Raw genomic sequence first — 16,533 nt, 5'->3', positions numbered from 1 at the left:
TGGCATAGGGGTGAAATCATCAGTCATATTATGAATTCAAGCACCTGTCGATGATTAAAATTGAAGGAAACCGAAGAATAACAAGAGAAAGAAATCGGATTAATTACGTCCATTCAAAACTTCGATTGTGTTCTCCTTTTTTTCACCAATAAAAAGTTGTAATTGTGGATTTTCATGATGGCGCTGGTGGTGGTTTTCGACACCGGCTGCAGTTTTCAGTTGATCGCGCACACCGCGCACGTTCCTCTCATTTTTTCACCGCGAGCTTTCGATGCCTCGCAGCCTTTGCAACCGTTCAGCTGCGCATTCCGAATTGTATCACACAGCGACTGCTTTTGACGGTGCCGAAGCCCAGACAGAGCTTTGCGTTGAGATGTGTGTGCGTGTGTGAGCTTCGAGACGGTCGGCCAGACGCTCGACGGGGCCGGGGAAAGGAAGGAAAAGGGCCGCGCGAACGAAAACGATTCCGAAGGGAATATCATCGCCGCAGACGACAGACTGTTGTGTGCGAGAAGGAGCTTTCGATACACTCACACACATTTCTATTCGAAAAAGGGCGGCAACCGACAGGCTGCGTGCGTCTACACACTCCACTACTATAGAATTTTGTGTTGCCTATGCGCGTGTGTGTGTTGTGAGCTTTGTGAGTACGTGCGTAAGCGCACGCACCGAGGCATGATGGTGGTAGTGGTGCAAGAACCACCACTCCACCACCGCTCGCTCGAGCTTTTACAATATATAACTGTGTGTGTGTGCACGCGTGTGCATGTGTTTTGTTTTCAGTTGAGCCCGCGCGCGCGCTTCGCAGTGTGTGCAGTCGAATTTCAAAAACCAGTTGGTTCGTAGTGAGCGTCGCGTCTGGTCGTCATCGGGCAAGAGCAAGGAATTTTCTTCGCCGGCCTGCTGCGTGTGTTTCGTTTTGTTTTGTCGGTGTATCGCGTCCCGTCGTAGCACGCCAACGCCGATAGCTGCGCGCCTCAGCGCTTCAATAACACTCGCGCCACCGTTCGTTGTTGTTGTTGTTGTTGACGTTCAGTCGTGTTCAAAGCGTTGCAGTTGTTCCATCGGCAAGGGACTAAACAAATTCATTTGTTACATTCGCCACACAGTGATTTGTTTTTGTGAAAACACTAGAGTTGACTTTCTGGTGCAGTTGCGGCTGCTGATTGGATTTTTTTTCATCAACGAGAGGAATTTCGACTGATCCAAGGCTTGGATTTTCTTTTTATTTTTGTGGATGTAAGTTTTATTAATTCCATTTTAAAGTTGAGTTTGATGCGACAAACTTTTATTCCTGCGCGCACTAATAAAACAATGTACTGATGTAATGACTTGTGAAGCAAAATCATAAATCACAAAATCTCCACGCGCTGTTGAAAGTTTCCTGCAAGTTTGTTGAAGTTGTAGCCCTCTCGCCGTGTCCCGCCATTTATTGTTACCATATTTCGTCGAATTTACGTCGTCCCCTCGGTTCGTTTGTCATTCGTCACGTCGTCAAGACACGTCCGACTTTCACCGTCGCCGTATTTTTCATAAATATTTGATCACTTTTGCAAAGTTTTACCAGTTTTCCCCCGCAACGAAATTGCCAACTTCCTGGATATCCCCGCTGGAATAATTTCTCTACTGCAACTTGTTTCGAGCCATTTTTCACGTTTTACGCGTATTCTAGCGATGAATATCAACAAAAGAGTTGAGGGTGTCTCAGGAAAGTTTTTACTGCTTATCAATATTTAATCTCGGCGTTTATTAATGATGTATCAAGAGTTACGAAACTTATCAATTGGAAAACTACCACTAAAATGATGTATTTGTTTGTTGTTTTATTTCCTGCTATATCAATGACGCTCAAAGGCGATAGACATTACAATGTTACAAAATGTAACAAATAGAAAACACTAATCACCACCATGAGTAATAATAATCACATGTCATCACTGTTTGCTTCCGTTAATATTACTAAACTGAATTAATAAAAACTTTGAACGTAAACAAGTTTTGTTTTGATGCAGCGCGTGGAATATTCGAGAAATTAACAACTTTTATTATGAAAATTGAATTTTAACTCTCTTGTGACGCGCACTAATTGTTGATAAACATGTTTAAACGTCGGTAAACGTCTCAACCGAATAAAGAATAAACATGACTAACCGTTTGGCAATTATTATATTGCCACGTCGTGTTTCGTACACTTTCGTCGGATTTCGTAAAGTTTCCATCCGCGCGGCATTTTCGGCTTCAGCTTTATAATTCGAGGTGATTTAAGGTCATGTTTATATTCGTGAGGTCAACAAATTCCCGCCACGCTCACTACCCACCACTCACTCGGTCCAAAACGGCTGCAATCTTATTACTACAACGAAAACTACTCGTCTTGTTCTTCATTAAAAACGTCGAATCCTCCTCCTCTACGAGTTGACGCGCGCGTTAATTGTATTGAAGTTCAAGAGTGTCAATGACTTTCCAACAAAACAAAACATAAATTAAACAAATGCGTATTATCTTGACAATTGACGTCAATTTTATTGCATTTGGAATAGGTGAAATTACCACGGCCGGAAAACAAATCGAATCCAATTAACTAACTTATTATTCATGAACTGATCGAGAATTGAACTAATTCATTATAATAAGCTTGGCCTGGACGCCGAGTGACCTATCAGTTGGTCGCCTAATAGCGTCGATTAGTTATTGATGAGAATCGGTTCGGTCGGACGTTCTCTCGAAGATATTACTATCAATTTAACTTACCTACTGTTTTAATTAAGGCGGCGTGCAAGCACGCACCAGCTAACTTGTTGTGTTGTCATGGTTACCGACGTGGTATCCATGGTAACATAACAAGTTTTTATTGGTCTACACAAGAGTGCAGCTGCAATTGTCGTTGTAACAATTGAAAATCAACTTGTTGATTTGGATCAAAGTTTATTGCGAGTGTGTCTAAAGTGGAAACAAATAGAATCATCAACGGTGTGTCGTAGATAGCTGATTGAATTTGATTAACTGGCCAATCTATAAAATCACGTAAGCGACACCATTTAAATCAACTTGTAGTAGTAATAATTCAACTCTAACTCAACGCTTGAGCATGATTTTTCGAAATGTATGCATGTAGATGCAGACACATTGAGTTTGTGACCACGGAGGGATGTAATAAGGGCCTTAATGGGTCTCGCTTCGCTGACGACGTCGAGCAAATAGCTTTCGACCACGAGACAACACGCGTATCTGCCGTTTGTGTTTAAATTGCGGTCGAGACGACTAAGCAGTCAGTCTGCCAGTCGACAGGTGCCTTAATTACCTGTCCGCGGTGCATATTACGCTTGTAGGGGGCGCCACGTACAATGTGCCCACCATCTTGTGTTTAATATATGCATCTTTTGTTGTCGAATGAGCCGAAATGTGTGTCGTAATTGTTTTCTAAGCTTATTTTAAGGGTTATGTCGTGAGGTTAATTTATTACTTTGGAATAATTCATGTTCCATGTTGAATGTTTAATGTGCAACGCGACTGCGATTCGGAACGCAACCCCCGAAACTTGTTCTTGCGGTGCGTTTGGCGGGCTGCGCGCATATTTTTCGTATTAATCATGCGCCGTCAGGCGAACTGGAAATTCACTTAATTTGAATTCTTTTTTATGTGCGTCCAGACACGTTAATTTGACATTTAGATTGTGTTCTCGTGTCGTCGACGGTAATTATCCGCTGACGAGGGCGCGATCTACCCTTCGCCTTTAATTATTGTCAAACGCGTTTAATGTTTGTAGGTTTAATTGATTCGCAGCGAGAAGGAGCGGATGCATTAGAGGATGATTCTTTGATGTTAATCGACGTAAAAAAAGATAATTAATAGGGGTTGCAATGGAAGCAAATTTAAAACGATGAGTCGGGGAAAAATTTTGAAGTTTTCTTGAGATGTTAATTATATTCTAGGAAACAAGTTGCTCAAGTTGTGCAACATTGTAGCGATATCAAATCGCCGTACTGCAATACCTCAATTTCTCTATTTGTAAACATATAATAATAAAATACTCTGGAATTATTGGAATTACATTTTGAACGCATAAATAATTTTCTACTTGTATTATCTAATGTGCATTGTTGACAAACATAACAAACCTGTGCGTAACACGCGTCGCATGTTAGAATGTAAAGCCGTAACGAGCCCATTTAGCAATAGATAAAACCAATAAGCAATTAGTAGCCGCGCACGCTGTCCTGTCATCCGCTAAAATGCGCTAAAATACATGTCACAATATTACGAATGCCAACAAGAACGCAACAACTATAAACTAGCGGATAAGAAACGACCAGCTATAAAATAGACAAAATGCATACATAGTTGTAGTAAGTCTTTGCTGGTTGGAAGTCAGAGTGTCAAGTCGCAATTAATGCATAACTTTGACCCAAATCGCAATAGCGGCAATGGAATAGCGCGCCGCGCGCGGTTTACGCTGAAAAAACCCACCGAACACAAACAGAAGCCGACCGACCGACCGACATCATTGTTATCTATTTTATTTGTGCGTAGTTTACGAGCAGTTGTAAGGCGTGCCGCGGGGGTGGAGGTGGCTCGTCGTTACGCAGTTGTAACGTTTGCTGTTTTTCAATGCAATTACGCGAGTGTTGTTTTGCGTCGACTGTCGTCCTCTCTGCGGCTCCGCTTCGTTATTGATGTTTACGCGTTTGCGTAAATTGTGCATGATTGATGCGCACTAATCGATGTATTCATGCTTTGTTTATCAATTGCTTAAGCGTGCGACATTTTTAAATTACGAAAATGAGTGTTGGAGGCGTATTTTCAGTTTATGTCGATACATGTTAACAGTAAGCAGCAAGTTTTAACACTTTCTTCTTATGTATATTTTGGTTGCACTTTTTTTTTATAGTTTTAAGTCGTTTTATGTTGCGCGTTTTATGAGCTCTTACGTCTCACATGGATGACATCAAAGCTGACGCTGACAGCTAATTCTCCAATATCGGTGACAATTATTTTTGTTTACAGCGTGTTTACAGCACGGGCTCAAAATCTTCTTCCTGCCGCCCGCAAACAAACATTCAGTTTATGGCACGCTTGCCAGGCGCTCTGTTTTTCGGTGTTTCGGCGGTCGGCTAATTACGTATACATGTCCTGGCGCGGACATTAAAAAATAGTCGCCGCGTCGGTCGCAGACAATTAAAAGCGATAATTTATTTTTGTTTGTTTTGTGGCACCGCGACGCTATATACACTCGATTTAGGCTATTTTTTTATTAAAGAAATCTAATTGTATCACTGCGGACGCTGTGTATATTTGAAAGTTTTTGTTTGTTTATTCAGAAATGTGGGTTGCCTAACCTACTACGCAAGATTTGATTTTATTTTTGATCTAGCCACCGTGCTAACTAAATTTTAAACAAACAAGATGTTTTATTTGGTAATTATTACTTAAAATCATGTGAAAGTATCATGAAATAGCAAAATATTTAGGTTAGAACTTGTTTTATTGTGGATTATGTAGATGGTGTTGGTAGTTATTTATGATCATGATTGACCGCACTTACAGCGTGTTTACTGTCTTTATGTTACTTGAATTGCATTCAAGTTCCGATCGACATTGGCATGATCACTACTCCCAGTTTGTTTCGTATTTAGCACAAGTCGCCGCGCGCGTCCTACTTTAATTTCAGTATAATCGCGGGCTTGCACCGGTGCGCGTCGGTTACGCTAATTGCGCTCGCCGCCTCTCCGCATTCCGCTGTGGTCGGTACTACGCCGCCGTCGTCAACAACCTCCAATTCCTAATTGATTATTCTCCAACGAGTCCTGATTATCGACATTGGCGGCGCGGAAAGTCACAGCGAGTTATAGTAAGTCATTACGGATGTTAGAGTTCAAGTCGATTGTCTCTTGTTGTTTGTGTTTACCAGCGAGGCGGCGCAAGCGAGTGCGTTTATTAATTCTTGCATCGTGCATGTCCACTTATGATTGTTTATTGATCACATAAGTCGGTCGTTTGGTTGTTTCTCGCGCTGATTGACGATTGCAATGAAGCGGTGGAGATCGAATTCGATCACGTTTATTGAGCAGCGAGACAGAAGTGAATCGGTCGTGTTGCTAACGTGTGTCGCTTGTTTGATTATTGCAGATGCTTCAGCGCCAGCAGCATCATGAGTATTCGATTATTCACAAGAAGAAGAGGAAAATGCGGCGCGCCGGGATGTTTACTGATAAGCGTCTTCTTTTGCACGTTGATTGTGTCTGCCACCGACGATGTAGCCTTCAGCAGCGTGCAGGCCGATGTCGTCGGCGATGTTTGGACAAAATGTCTTTCCAACAACACCAGTAAGTAACGTTTGTTATTCTAAGACGAACCTTGAAACTATTCAAAAGTACAATAAATTGGAAAATTGATTTTCAACTTAGGCAACCACACATACATATTTTTCAAATGTCTCAAACCATTTTAAATTTCATAGAACCACCCGTTCAAAGACACTTCCTCGTCGACAATATAACAGTGCTGACGTTGGAGGTATCCGAACGCATCACACACCAACTGTTCACGCACATTTTCCGCATAATTCTACAAGAAAAGCTCGGATATGCGCAAGTTAGAATAGCTGAGTACCACGACTACGATGCGTTCGACATTACAGAGAGAATGGACTGCCTCGTACAGGACGAGGACAAAAATACAATACCGTAAGTTACGCACAATCTTACCTAGGGGACACGTTGATCATAATGTTTGTTTTAAAATGATAAATAGGAAAGTGCCCACGTCGATGATAAACGTCGCGGTGCCCGTGCCTCCTGATTTTACGGACCCCTCGCATTGTAGTAAGGAGCTCGGCACGATCGCGCCACCGGAGTATTTCGGCTGGTTCATTCCCGTGCAGTACGAGCAAATCATGCGCAAATGGGATTCGAACTGGTCGAACGACTCCATGAACGTTCCGTGGAGCTATTTCAAGGACCCTAAATTTGCCAGGGGTTTTCAACTCAGCGCTGCCGATAAAAAATATCTCAAGGATAAAAATTATATGTAAGTTTACATCATTAATTTTTGTATTTGACATTAACTGATTGTTGGTTCTTTTGTATTTAGAATTCAGTGTAAAGATACAAAATGCATTAATGGCCAGTACATTCCGGACTGGTGTAGGGATAATTACTGTGCTACGATAATCGCCCCCGATTTCAAATCCACCAGCGTCATTATAGAACACATCAATGAAATGCGAGTTTACGTCAGCGTCATCTGGGTGGGTCAAAATATTGAAACCGTCGCAAATTACCTCTCGCGACGCTCCGTAGGCACAGGATATCTTATTATGAGCTGGACGCCTAGTGATGTCGTTTTTGATGTAGAGCGCTTTTTCTCCGTCTCAATGAAACGCTGCGACTATAAGAGTACACAAACGTCGGGTTGTTTCTATGAGAAAAAACGGCTAGCAAAGTTTGCATGGCAAGAAATTCAAAAAGGCAAAGAAAATCATATTTTTGACTTATTGGGAGCGATGAATTTGCTGGATGGCCAATACAAAGATCTTCTCAACTTTTACAACATCAATCGCAGGGCGAAGTCGATTCCAGACATGGCTTGTGACTGGGTTCAGAGCAATATGAAATTGATCAATACAGAATGGCTGGAAAGGATTGACGAGGTGAAAAAGATCAACATAGGTGGAATATTTCCAATTACGGGCTCTGCGTATACCGGAAGAGGAATAGTCAAAGGCGCCCAAATGGCCGTTGATGCTGTGAACAGAGCACAGATACTACCGCCCGACATGAAACTGAATCTATTGGTAGCCGATGGTGCTTGCCGAGCAGATAAAGTAATGAGGGCTTTTATCGACTATATTACGAACGATCAGTTTCCCAACTTGATTGGGGTGTTGGGGCCAGCCTGCAGTGACACCGTTGAACCACTAGCGGGAATTTCAAAGTACTACAAGACTATCACGATCAGTTACAGTGCTGAAGGCGGGTTGTTTTCGGACAGGGATAAATATCCGTACTTTTTGCGCACGATCGGAGAAAATCAACATTATAAACATGTGTATTTGAAGTTTTTAAACGCGTTGGGGTGGAAACGGGTGGCTGCATTGACTGAAGATGGACAGAAGTACACTGAATACATAAGTCATATGCAAAGCATGCTTGAAAATGAGGGGATTAAATTTATTTCGAATGAAAAATTTCCGCGTGACCGAGATAAGGATGCTATTACAAAGGTAAGCATTTTATTATTGACAATCGGTATAAAATGTTAATTTTTCTTTTGTTTCTTTGAATATTTAGCGATTAGAAAAGTTAAAACAAGACAACGCTCGCATCATTATAGCTGATGTGTTTGATGAGATAGCAAGAAATGTAATGTGTGAAGCATACAAATTACAAATGACCGCAAAAGAAGGTTATGTATGGTTCCTACCAACATGGCTGAACTATACCTGGTATGATACGACCTATTTCAATCAACATCTCAACGAAAGCGTAAATTGCACCACTGCCACAATGAAGGAAGCGATCAACGGATATTTTGCCATGGCGCATGCGTATTTTGGTAACGACGAGGATATGATGCAGGAAAACATTACCGTACGCGACTGGAAGGCAAGATACATGCTCGACAAACAGTACAACTCCACATCGAATTACTCAGGGTACGCCTACGACGCTGTTTGGGTTTATGCGTATGCGTTGCAGAAATTGTTAAAGCAGGATCCCGAAGCGATCGATCAATTACACTCAAGCAACAATACAAAGTAAGTTACCCATACCTATAACTTAAATGCATAATCTAAAATTTGGTTCTGTCTGTTTTTATAGTAAATTAGTTGATATCATCAAACATCTAGATTTTAATGGCGTGTCTGGCGAAATAAAATTCCGCGGTGGGTCCACCCGATTTTCGGTTATCAACGTCATGCAATGGTACAATGGGAACACACACATCGTAAGCCGCTTCTTCCCGAACATTTCTGATGCCGAGGGTAAAATCATCGACGGCAAACTCGAGCTGAACAAGAGCGCGATTATTTGGTTGAGTAATTCTCAACCGGCTGATGGACCACCGGCTGATCCATGTACTCTACAACTTGTTGCGGATCTTCTCAATGTTTCCTGTCAGACCTCATTGGTTATTGCTAATATTGTTAGTGTATTTGTCGTCTTGCTCATCCTCGGCTGTATTATCTATTACACCGTTAAGCGTAATTACGACAAAAAGATGTCTACCACCAATGATTACATGAAGAGTCTTGGCTTGGATCATCTTTTGAGTGTTCCCTACACTGGTCTGGATGGCTGGGAGGTGCCCAAAGAGAATGTGGTGCTTAATCGTAAACTTGGTGAGGGTGCATTTGGTACGGTTCATGGTGGCGAAGCATTACTTCAGGATGTTGGCTGGACGGGTGTTGCCGTAAAAACCTTGAAGACTGGTTCTACGACTGAAGAAAGACTTGACTTCCTATCAGAAGCAGAGGTGATGAAAAGATTTGATCACAAGAATATTGTAAAACTTTTGGGTGTGTGTACGAAAGAGGAACCAGTTTATACCATCATGGAATTCATGTTGTACGGAGACCTCAAAACGTATCTTCTCGGACGGAGGCATTTGGTAAACAGCAATGAAGAGTTGGATGATGTGTCTGCAAAAAGACTCACCAGCATGGCTTTGGACGTGGCTAGAGGGCTGAGTTACTTGGCCTCATTGAAATATGTCCATAGAGATATCGCGTCTAGAAATTGCTTGATAAGTGAGCAGAAAGTCGTAAAGTTGTGTGATTTTGGTATGACGCGACCTGTAGCGAACTATTACAAGTTTAATCGCAAGGGAATGCTACCTGTTAGATGGATGGCACCGGAAAGTTTGGCACTAGGAGTGTTTACTACAGCATCTGATGTTTGGAGCTACGGGGTATTGTTGTACGAAGTTATCACGTTCGGTAGTTTTCCATATCAGGCGATGAGCAACACCGAGGTACTTGAATACGTTAAAAATGGACATAGTCTAGCGATCCCTCAAGGCGTTAAAGGACCTTTGTAAGTAAAACACACTTAATTTTTACACTACTGCCAGTCTTCAAATAAATCACATACGTGTATTCTCTAGGGAAGCGTTGTTAACGCATTGTTGGAATCGTGATCCGAAGGACCGTCCACCGGCGACGGAGATTGTCGAATATCTGGCGGATAACCCGCGTCTCATCTCGCCCTGTTTGGACGTGCCGATTTCTTCCGTCCAGACGGAGGACTCTGGTCCATTGGACATGAATATAGCAAGCAACTTCCGTAAGTGCTCGTCGTCGACCAGCTTCAAGAACCTGCCGATGCACGTCAACGACGTTGATCGCGGTGCTGGCGGCGGCAACCAGACGTGCCTCTCGCGGCAATACACGCAGCGCTCACTCTCTGAGCCTGATCAGTGCGACAGTGGCATCTCCATACAAATGGAGAACTGTTGTCCAAAGGCACCGCTTCTGCCGCCGCGTTCGGACTCCATCGCCGAAGTGATGGCGGGTACTAAGTATCAGAACTCTTCGCCGAAGCATATGCCCCCGCCCGACTCGCCGCCTAAGCGCGTCATCGACGACGATCACAAGGACTATATGCCGTACGAGTACATCAACGGGCATGCGATTTCGAAAGTGTGAGTAAACGAGTAATCGCGACGCCAAAAAGAGACTTTTCCCACGAAGCGTTAACGTCGCGATTACGATCTCTCACACTCTCCCGAACTGGAAGTATAATTCGTGCCAAAAATTAGTAAACGCAACGCAACGGTTGCATTTTACACCCTAGACACACAACTTTTAAATAATTTAATTAATACTTACAATTTATATTTTTCTATAAACGTATATTGGTACATACAATTTTTATGAATCACATAACATAGCGCACTGCATAAAATGAGTAATTAAACCGCGAATAAGACTGCAAACTACCTATTAATATTTATGACGTCGTTTAGCTTTTAAGCTCTAAAGTAAGCAGCAGGTACATAAGAAATTACACCTACACTAAAGAATATTGATTAAGATTTTAAATGAATTTATTATTTTTAGTCTAATTTACTTTAATTTTCCAAGCCAAAGATTTTTATGCCTGACACATTAATTAAATTATTCGGAACATATTGACCGGTAGAATATTACACATGAACACTATACATTTATATGAATCACAACAACGCATTATTTATTGACTTCACTGCTCTTGTGGAACTCAAAGGACTTGTACATTTCTCATGATCGGCATGAATGCGTAAACAATATTCTAAACTATTTCAATTTTTCATAGCGGGTATTTAAAGAACGTGTGTGGATTGATCTCACGAACAACGTAACTGTTTTCGTCGTTTGTCGATTGCTAACGCGGAATTAACATTTTAAAACGTTTACCACCCATCTGAAAAACACAAAAGACATGTATTAAAACTTTATTCATCTGCTCAGTCATTTATTTTTATCAATGTGGCATCTAGTCTGATATCATTAGTTATTTTATGGATTAACTGATTTTTATTGCTACTGTGAATGCTATTAAAAACTCTGCAATTTTTACACAAATTTTGACCAAAAATCAGGTTCTGATTGGACTTTTGCAAATTTTGGAGTATTATTTTTAGTATATGTAAATGTTTAGTCAGAATACATCACATTTTCATTATCGCAAGCGAACCATGACAATTTAAAGGATAAAACAAAGATACAAAAACCTATGAATCTACATAGATAAGTAAATATCATTTAGCAATGTGCGATGTATATTATTTTTTATTGTTCCTTGTTGTATAAACTAATTGTAAGAGTTAATTAATTTGTAAGCGATTGTATTTATATTTAATCACACATCACGTCAACGCAAAACGACTAAAATCAAATTTGTTCCTGTATATTCTGAACTTTTTGACACAAAAACTAAGTTATCATGTAAGTTAAGTAACTAGTGTATATAGCTAACGATTATTTATATAGGATACGAGTATTTTTACGGCTATTTTGTTAACTTATTTTAATTCGGCCGCATTTGGGGCGTTGTGAACGCTTTGTATAACGTTGCGTGTGAATGTCGCAGTAGCAGCGAAAACAAACCGTTCGAACGCAGCAGCGCACCTTCGTGAAAGCCTTTCGAAACTTTTATATTCGTAATATATCTACGTACGTAACGTGCAGCGTGTCTGAGCTGCAGACTCTACAAGACGATGATGTAAATGATAAATGATAAGACATGCATTTAGTACCTGATTTACTGCGGCCGGCGGAAACGTAGCTGCATGTAAACTTAGTTTTAATGTTAAGCAAATTTAGTCCATAAGTCCTAACTGTACAGACCTGTAGTGTTAAATCGGAGGCGGTTGCGTTCAATGGTTGGTTTTCGCAGCGCTTTTTCTTTGGGCAGAGGGAACTATTGAATGTCGACATGTAATCAATAAGTATCCGAATGAATGTGTGTGCTCCTAAAATGTATTACATTTTGAAAACAATTTACTATCAATCGCTCTAATTCTTATATGTCCACAATTAAGCGAAACATCATTTATATTATTTATTCGAGAGGATGAAGTTATACTAACGACAGCATTGCATATTTGAGCATGGAATTACTGTAAACGTCTAATTAAAATCAAATAATGTAATTTTGATTCTGTACTATCAAAATGGTGTTGTTTTACTTGAAAATCCTGTTTGAACGTGTAATGTATGGAAACAACACTACACAATTTCAGCATTTATTTTTCTTTCAGCATTAGTTCAAACGAATATTTAAGTTTCAAACGACGGCAAATTACAAAATCGAAGAAGTTCCTTCCCGAACAGGTGTGGTTTTGATATGGTAGGTGGTAAATGATGTTTTACTCCCTAAAATCGAACTGGAAATACGTACCTGTTCTGAATGCGCATCATCATTTAATTATTAACGCTGTAATCATAGATCTTCGTACGAACAGTTTAATATTTAATTCTAAACTCCATCCCCGTGTCAAGGAGCAACGAAATACAGTTGAATTTTGTATGCGCCTCAAATAAGAGTGAACAGCGTGCCAGGTAGCTAGTTTTTCGTAGTCAGTTACAAAGTGGGGACAACATGTTTGTTTTCTCATCGGAAAATTCTACTCGACGACCATACATGCATTCATTTTTTCAACATGGATGCAATGGTGAGTGTTTTATAACTTTTCTAAATACAAAAGGGGCATTCAATGGAAAATTTGAAAAGGGTAAAATGAATAGTTGGCAAGATATTGTTCTTACATTTTCTAAACAATTAGTCTAATAACAATAGAAATCGTTGTAAAGGTTCTATTCCACTATCATATTAAGTAGAAAATATTACTCTGATATTCGAATTAATATTTTTTGTCATAAATTTCATTTCATCAAAAATCTTTTAAATTTTCTAGTTCTACTTCAGGATTATTGTGCTAGATGGCGCTGCATGTTTGATGTTGATTATGTAGGCATGCCAATCGTGTTTTCTCCAGTTTTCTCATTTCTGACACTCGTCGCCTTAGTTTATTTCAAGGTTTTCGCTTGTAAACGTTTTATATCAATCGCGTTAATTACTCGCAACGATGATTTAATGGCTTGCACTTCGTACGCGCGTTGGGTTCTTTTAGTGGTGCAAGATATGCACGATTCGCGGTTCATGCGTTTCGCTTCCCGTGGTGTACGTGCACCATCATAACCTGCTGATGGTTTCGAGCCAGTTTAATAAGTACCAAGATCAAATGATGAAGTCATGCATCACAAAATTAAATCGGTGTTGTGTGTTTGCAGGATTTAATCATGGCAGACGTGCTGGTGACCGATTGGATTGAAGAATACGAGGCGCTCACTGAGAGTGAAATTATCACCTATGCTGGTGAGCTTGAGCATAAAGATGAAGTGATTGAGTCCCTGCATGCTGTATTCACTGATCCATGTTACCATAGGGAGGACACAAGTGTGAGTTTTGATTTCAATTAAAATGTGGCATTCAGAACTTAATTTTGTGTAAATTGTAGATCATTGACAAAGTATGTCAACAATTACTAGCATTCTATAGATCAGGAGACAACAGTCTGAGCAAGTTTGCTATACAATTTGTGCCTGACTTGGCATACTTGCATCTGAGTGATAGAAAAAGTTATCCAGCTGTTGAAACACTAATCATCAGCTTGTACAATTTGGAGGTGATAGATTCAAATCTGCAGCCAAAGGTGAAGTCGTTCCGGGTGCCGAGTATTGCTCAATCTTCACTGTATCACGACTCATCAAACTTGGAGCCGGCGTTTATTGCCGAGAATTCGCTGAGACGGTGGGAGGAATGCAATACGAAGCTTGTCAATTGGGGGCCGTTGCCACAGATCGATGCGTTGAACGCGCAGAATCGACAGCGAGTTATTACCGCTTTGATATTCATATTTAATCAGCAGGTCGCCAATGTTAGCTGCAATGGGTTAGAACATACATGTCGGATAATTTCCAGGTAGTTTTTGTATTTGTAAAAAAGTCGACAATTTTATTTCTTTCAATTTTTTGTAGGCTTATAACACAAGGCTTTCAATCAGGCGGCAATCGCACTTCTGCAGACAGCGACAACCTGCAACATAGTACTGCGCCAAGAATTCCAGTGTCCAGCCAATTAATGCTGGAGTTTGCGCATACAGTATACCATGCACTCGAGCGCGGTGCAAACGGCGCCGCCCAAACATTGCACGACATCATTCAGCGTGCCTCTTATGAAACATTCACTGATGTTCTGTTGGTGACGTACTCTGTTAGTAATCTTCTACAGCGTGCTCCAACACCGAACATGCCTCTGAAGGTTATGAACAAGCAGATCAACAAGTCGATGATTACGAATGCTTCGTTCCGAACGAAGAAACTGCCAGGTAAAACTATACCAACCTATTAATACCCTAATATACCCTAAAATTGTGCTCCTTGATAGAACAACCCAAAAGATATAACCGCAAGTCTGCAAACAAGCGCTGAATATCTAAACTAAACAAGATCTTGAAACGTCTTGGTTGAATAATGAATTTGTCACTGTAAATATCCCAATCCTTTACTACCTAATCGTGTATATAAATATTATTTAATTACTAACTAATTATTTATGTTATTCATAGATGACATTCCGATTCAAGAGGACGAAGGCGGCGCAGGTGATGCAAGCCTCGATTCGATTGTAGAGGAAGGCGGCGCTGAAGCGTCGGATAAGAAAGGTTTTCGCGGACGGTCGGGCAGCGCACTCAAGCACTTGCCAAAATTGCACGGTCTGGGCAAGAAACCGAAGTTGAAAAATTCGCCGACACCGCCGCGGCACTCCTTGGAAGATACGCCGTCGATTGAAATTCGTATGAATACGCAGGTGTCGGCCACGGCTGCTGGTGATCAGGTCTCCCTAGTCGCGAGTAATAGCAACGGTAGCATGCAGAATGAGCTCACGCATAACACAGTTCATGTAAGTACGGTATAATGCAACGCCGTAAAGTCAAACTCTCAACGTCTCCACAGTGAAAACAGTAAATAAATGGATGGAACAAAGATCAGGTTTATTTGTTTGTATCAAACTGGATCACGAAAAGTTTAGATACTTGCGATATTTGGGTTGCATCAAGATACACAAAAAACAAAAGTCTAAAAATTATTAATAATTCTAACCAAAATTAAAAATACTATCATCTTCTAATAAAATAATGATCCTATTTTTATTTATGAGAGTTTGAACTTGTATTTCGACACTATAGTTGGCATGATATTGACAGTTACCAGAAAAAGTTTACAGAAGAGGGTAAAGAGTTGTTGACGTACTTCATTTCGGTGGTTAGTTGGTAGACTCGTATTTATACATTCCATACGTAGAATTAGTACGTTTTTATATGTTTTAATTATGAATCCTTTTACCACGATGGATTCAAGAAAAAAATCATGACAAATATACTAAGAACTTTGGAGTGTGAATACATATGTAAACATTTCAATTGTACTATATAAGTCTACATAATTATATATAATCACGTTGGTTACTGGTTAAGGCAGAAAAACAAACATAAATCCAGGACTATTCTGTTTTCTGCAATCTTGTATGATGATGATGCACAACAATGACAAGAAACAAGTTGTGCATCGTTTGAGTTTATAAAATGTATATAAATATGTTCACGTTTTGTGTACATATTGTTATTAACTATATGTGTATATAATATTTATTCGTGTGTATACAGATTACAAAATGATATTAGGAATGAAGAGAAATGAAACTAATTATCTCGATATGAAAATGAGAGTTTAATTTTTTGAATCCTGAATAATATTCTTTTTGCACTGTCAATAGAAGTAGTAATCATGTAAGCAACTATAAGCTGTTATCTTAAACCTGTCGACAGAGTGGTTGGTTGCCTACGTTAAACCATCAAATCAGCAATTTCTTGCTAAATAATATACAAACCGTTTTCGTTTATTGTTTAAATTGTTTTTATTTGGATCTTATATTACGTTCTAGTCCGATGGTGTCGTTGTATGAAACATCCTTTAAAACTATTGAGCCT

The 16,533-nt window shown here is 40.2% G+C and overlaps 2 protein-coding genes across 3 annotated transcripts in view; both read left to right on the top strand.

Annotated features, from left to right (window-relative positions):
• Window positions 1–12,655, top strand: part of LOC135795235 (guanylate cyclase 2G-like) — a 58,847-nt gene extending 46,192 nt beyond the window's left edge. Inside the window, exons 1-8 of one of the 2 annotated variants that reach the window (XM_065306835.1) lie at window positions 901–1,239; window positions 6,127–6,323; window positions 6,458–6,683; window positions 6,751–7,026; window positions 7,090–8,221; window positions 8,289–8,755; window positions 8,820–10,034; window positions 10,105–12,655. In XM_065306835.1, the coding sequence (XP_065162907.1) occupies window positions 6,149–6,323; window positions 6,458–6,683; window positions 6,751–7,026; window positions 7,090–8,221; window positions 8,289–8,755; window positions 8,820–10,034; window positions 10,105–10,645 (4,032 nt within the window). In that variant the 5' untranslated portion in view covers window positions 901–1,239; window positions 6,127–6,148 and the 3' untranslated portion in view covers window positions 10,646–12,655. Of the gene's footprint in view, window positions 1–900; window positions 1,240–6,126; window positions 6,324–6,457; window positions 6,684–6,750; window positions 7,027–7,089; window positions 8,222–8,288; window positions 8,756–8,819; window positions 10,035–10,104 lie in introns of those variants that run through there. The other variant, XM_065306834.1, reaches the window with a different exon arrangement.
• Window positions 12,656–13,465: 810 nt separating this feature from the next.
• On the top strand, window positions 13,466–16,266 carry Hyccin (PI4KA lipid kinase complex subunit hyccin). Its single transcript, XM_065307914.1, has 5 exons — window positions 13,466–13,712; window positions 13,775–13,942; window positions 14,002–14,465; window positions 14,522–14,871; window positions 15,112–16,266. Exons 2-5 carry the CDS (start codon window positions 13,784–13,786, stop codon window positions 15,459–15,461), a joined length of 1,323 nt encoding a protein of 440 aa, XP_065163986.1. The 5' UTR covers window positions 13,466–13,712; window positions 13,775–13,783; the 3' UTR covers window positions 15,462–16,266.
• The last annotated feature ends 267 nt before the right edge of the window (window positions 16,267–16,533 follow it).

The sequence above is a fragment of the Atheta coriaria genome, unplaced genomic scaffold (genome assembly GCF_025399875.1).
Source record: "Atheta coriaria isolate IRGN ID8LTWV9N9 unplaced genomic scaffold, Caltech_Dcor_3.1 hic_scaffold_7_pilon, whole genome shotgun sequence".
In the NCBI taxonomy this organism is placed as follows: Eukaryota; Metazoa; Arthropoda; class Insecta; order Coleoptera; family Staphylinidae; genus Dalotia; species Dalotia coriaria.
Note: the sequence above shows the minus strand (reverse complement) of the source record. Positions and strands in the feature narration are given on the sequence as shown.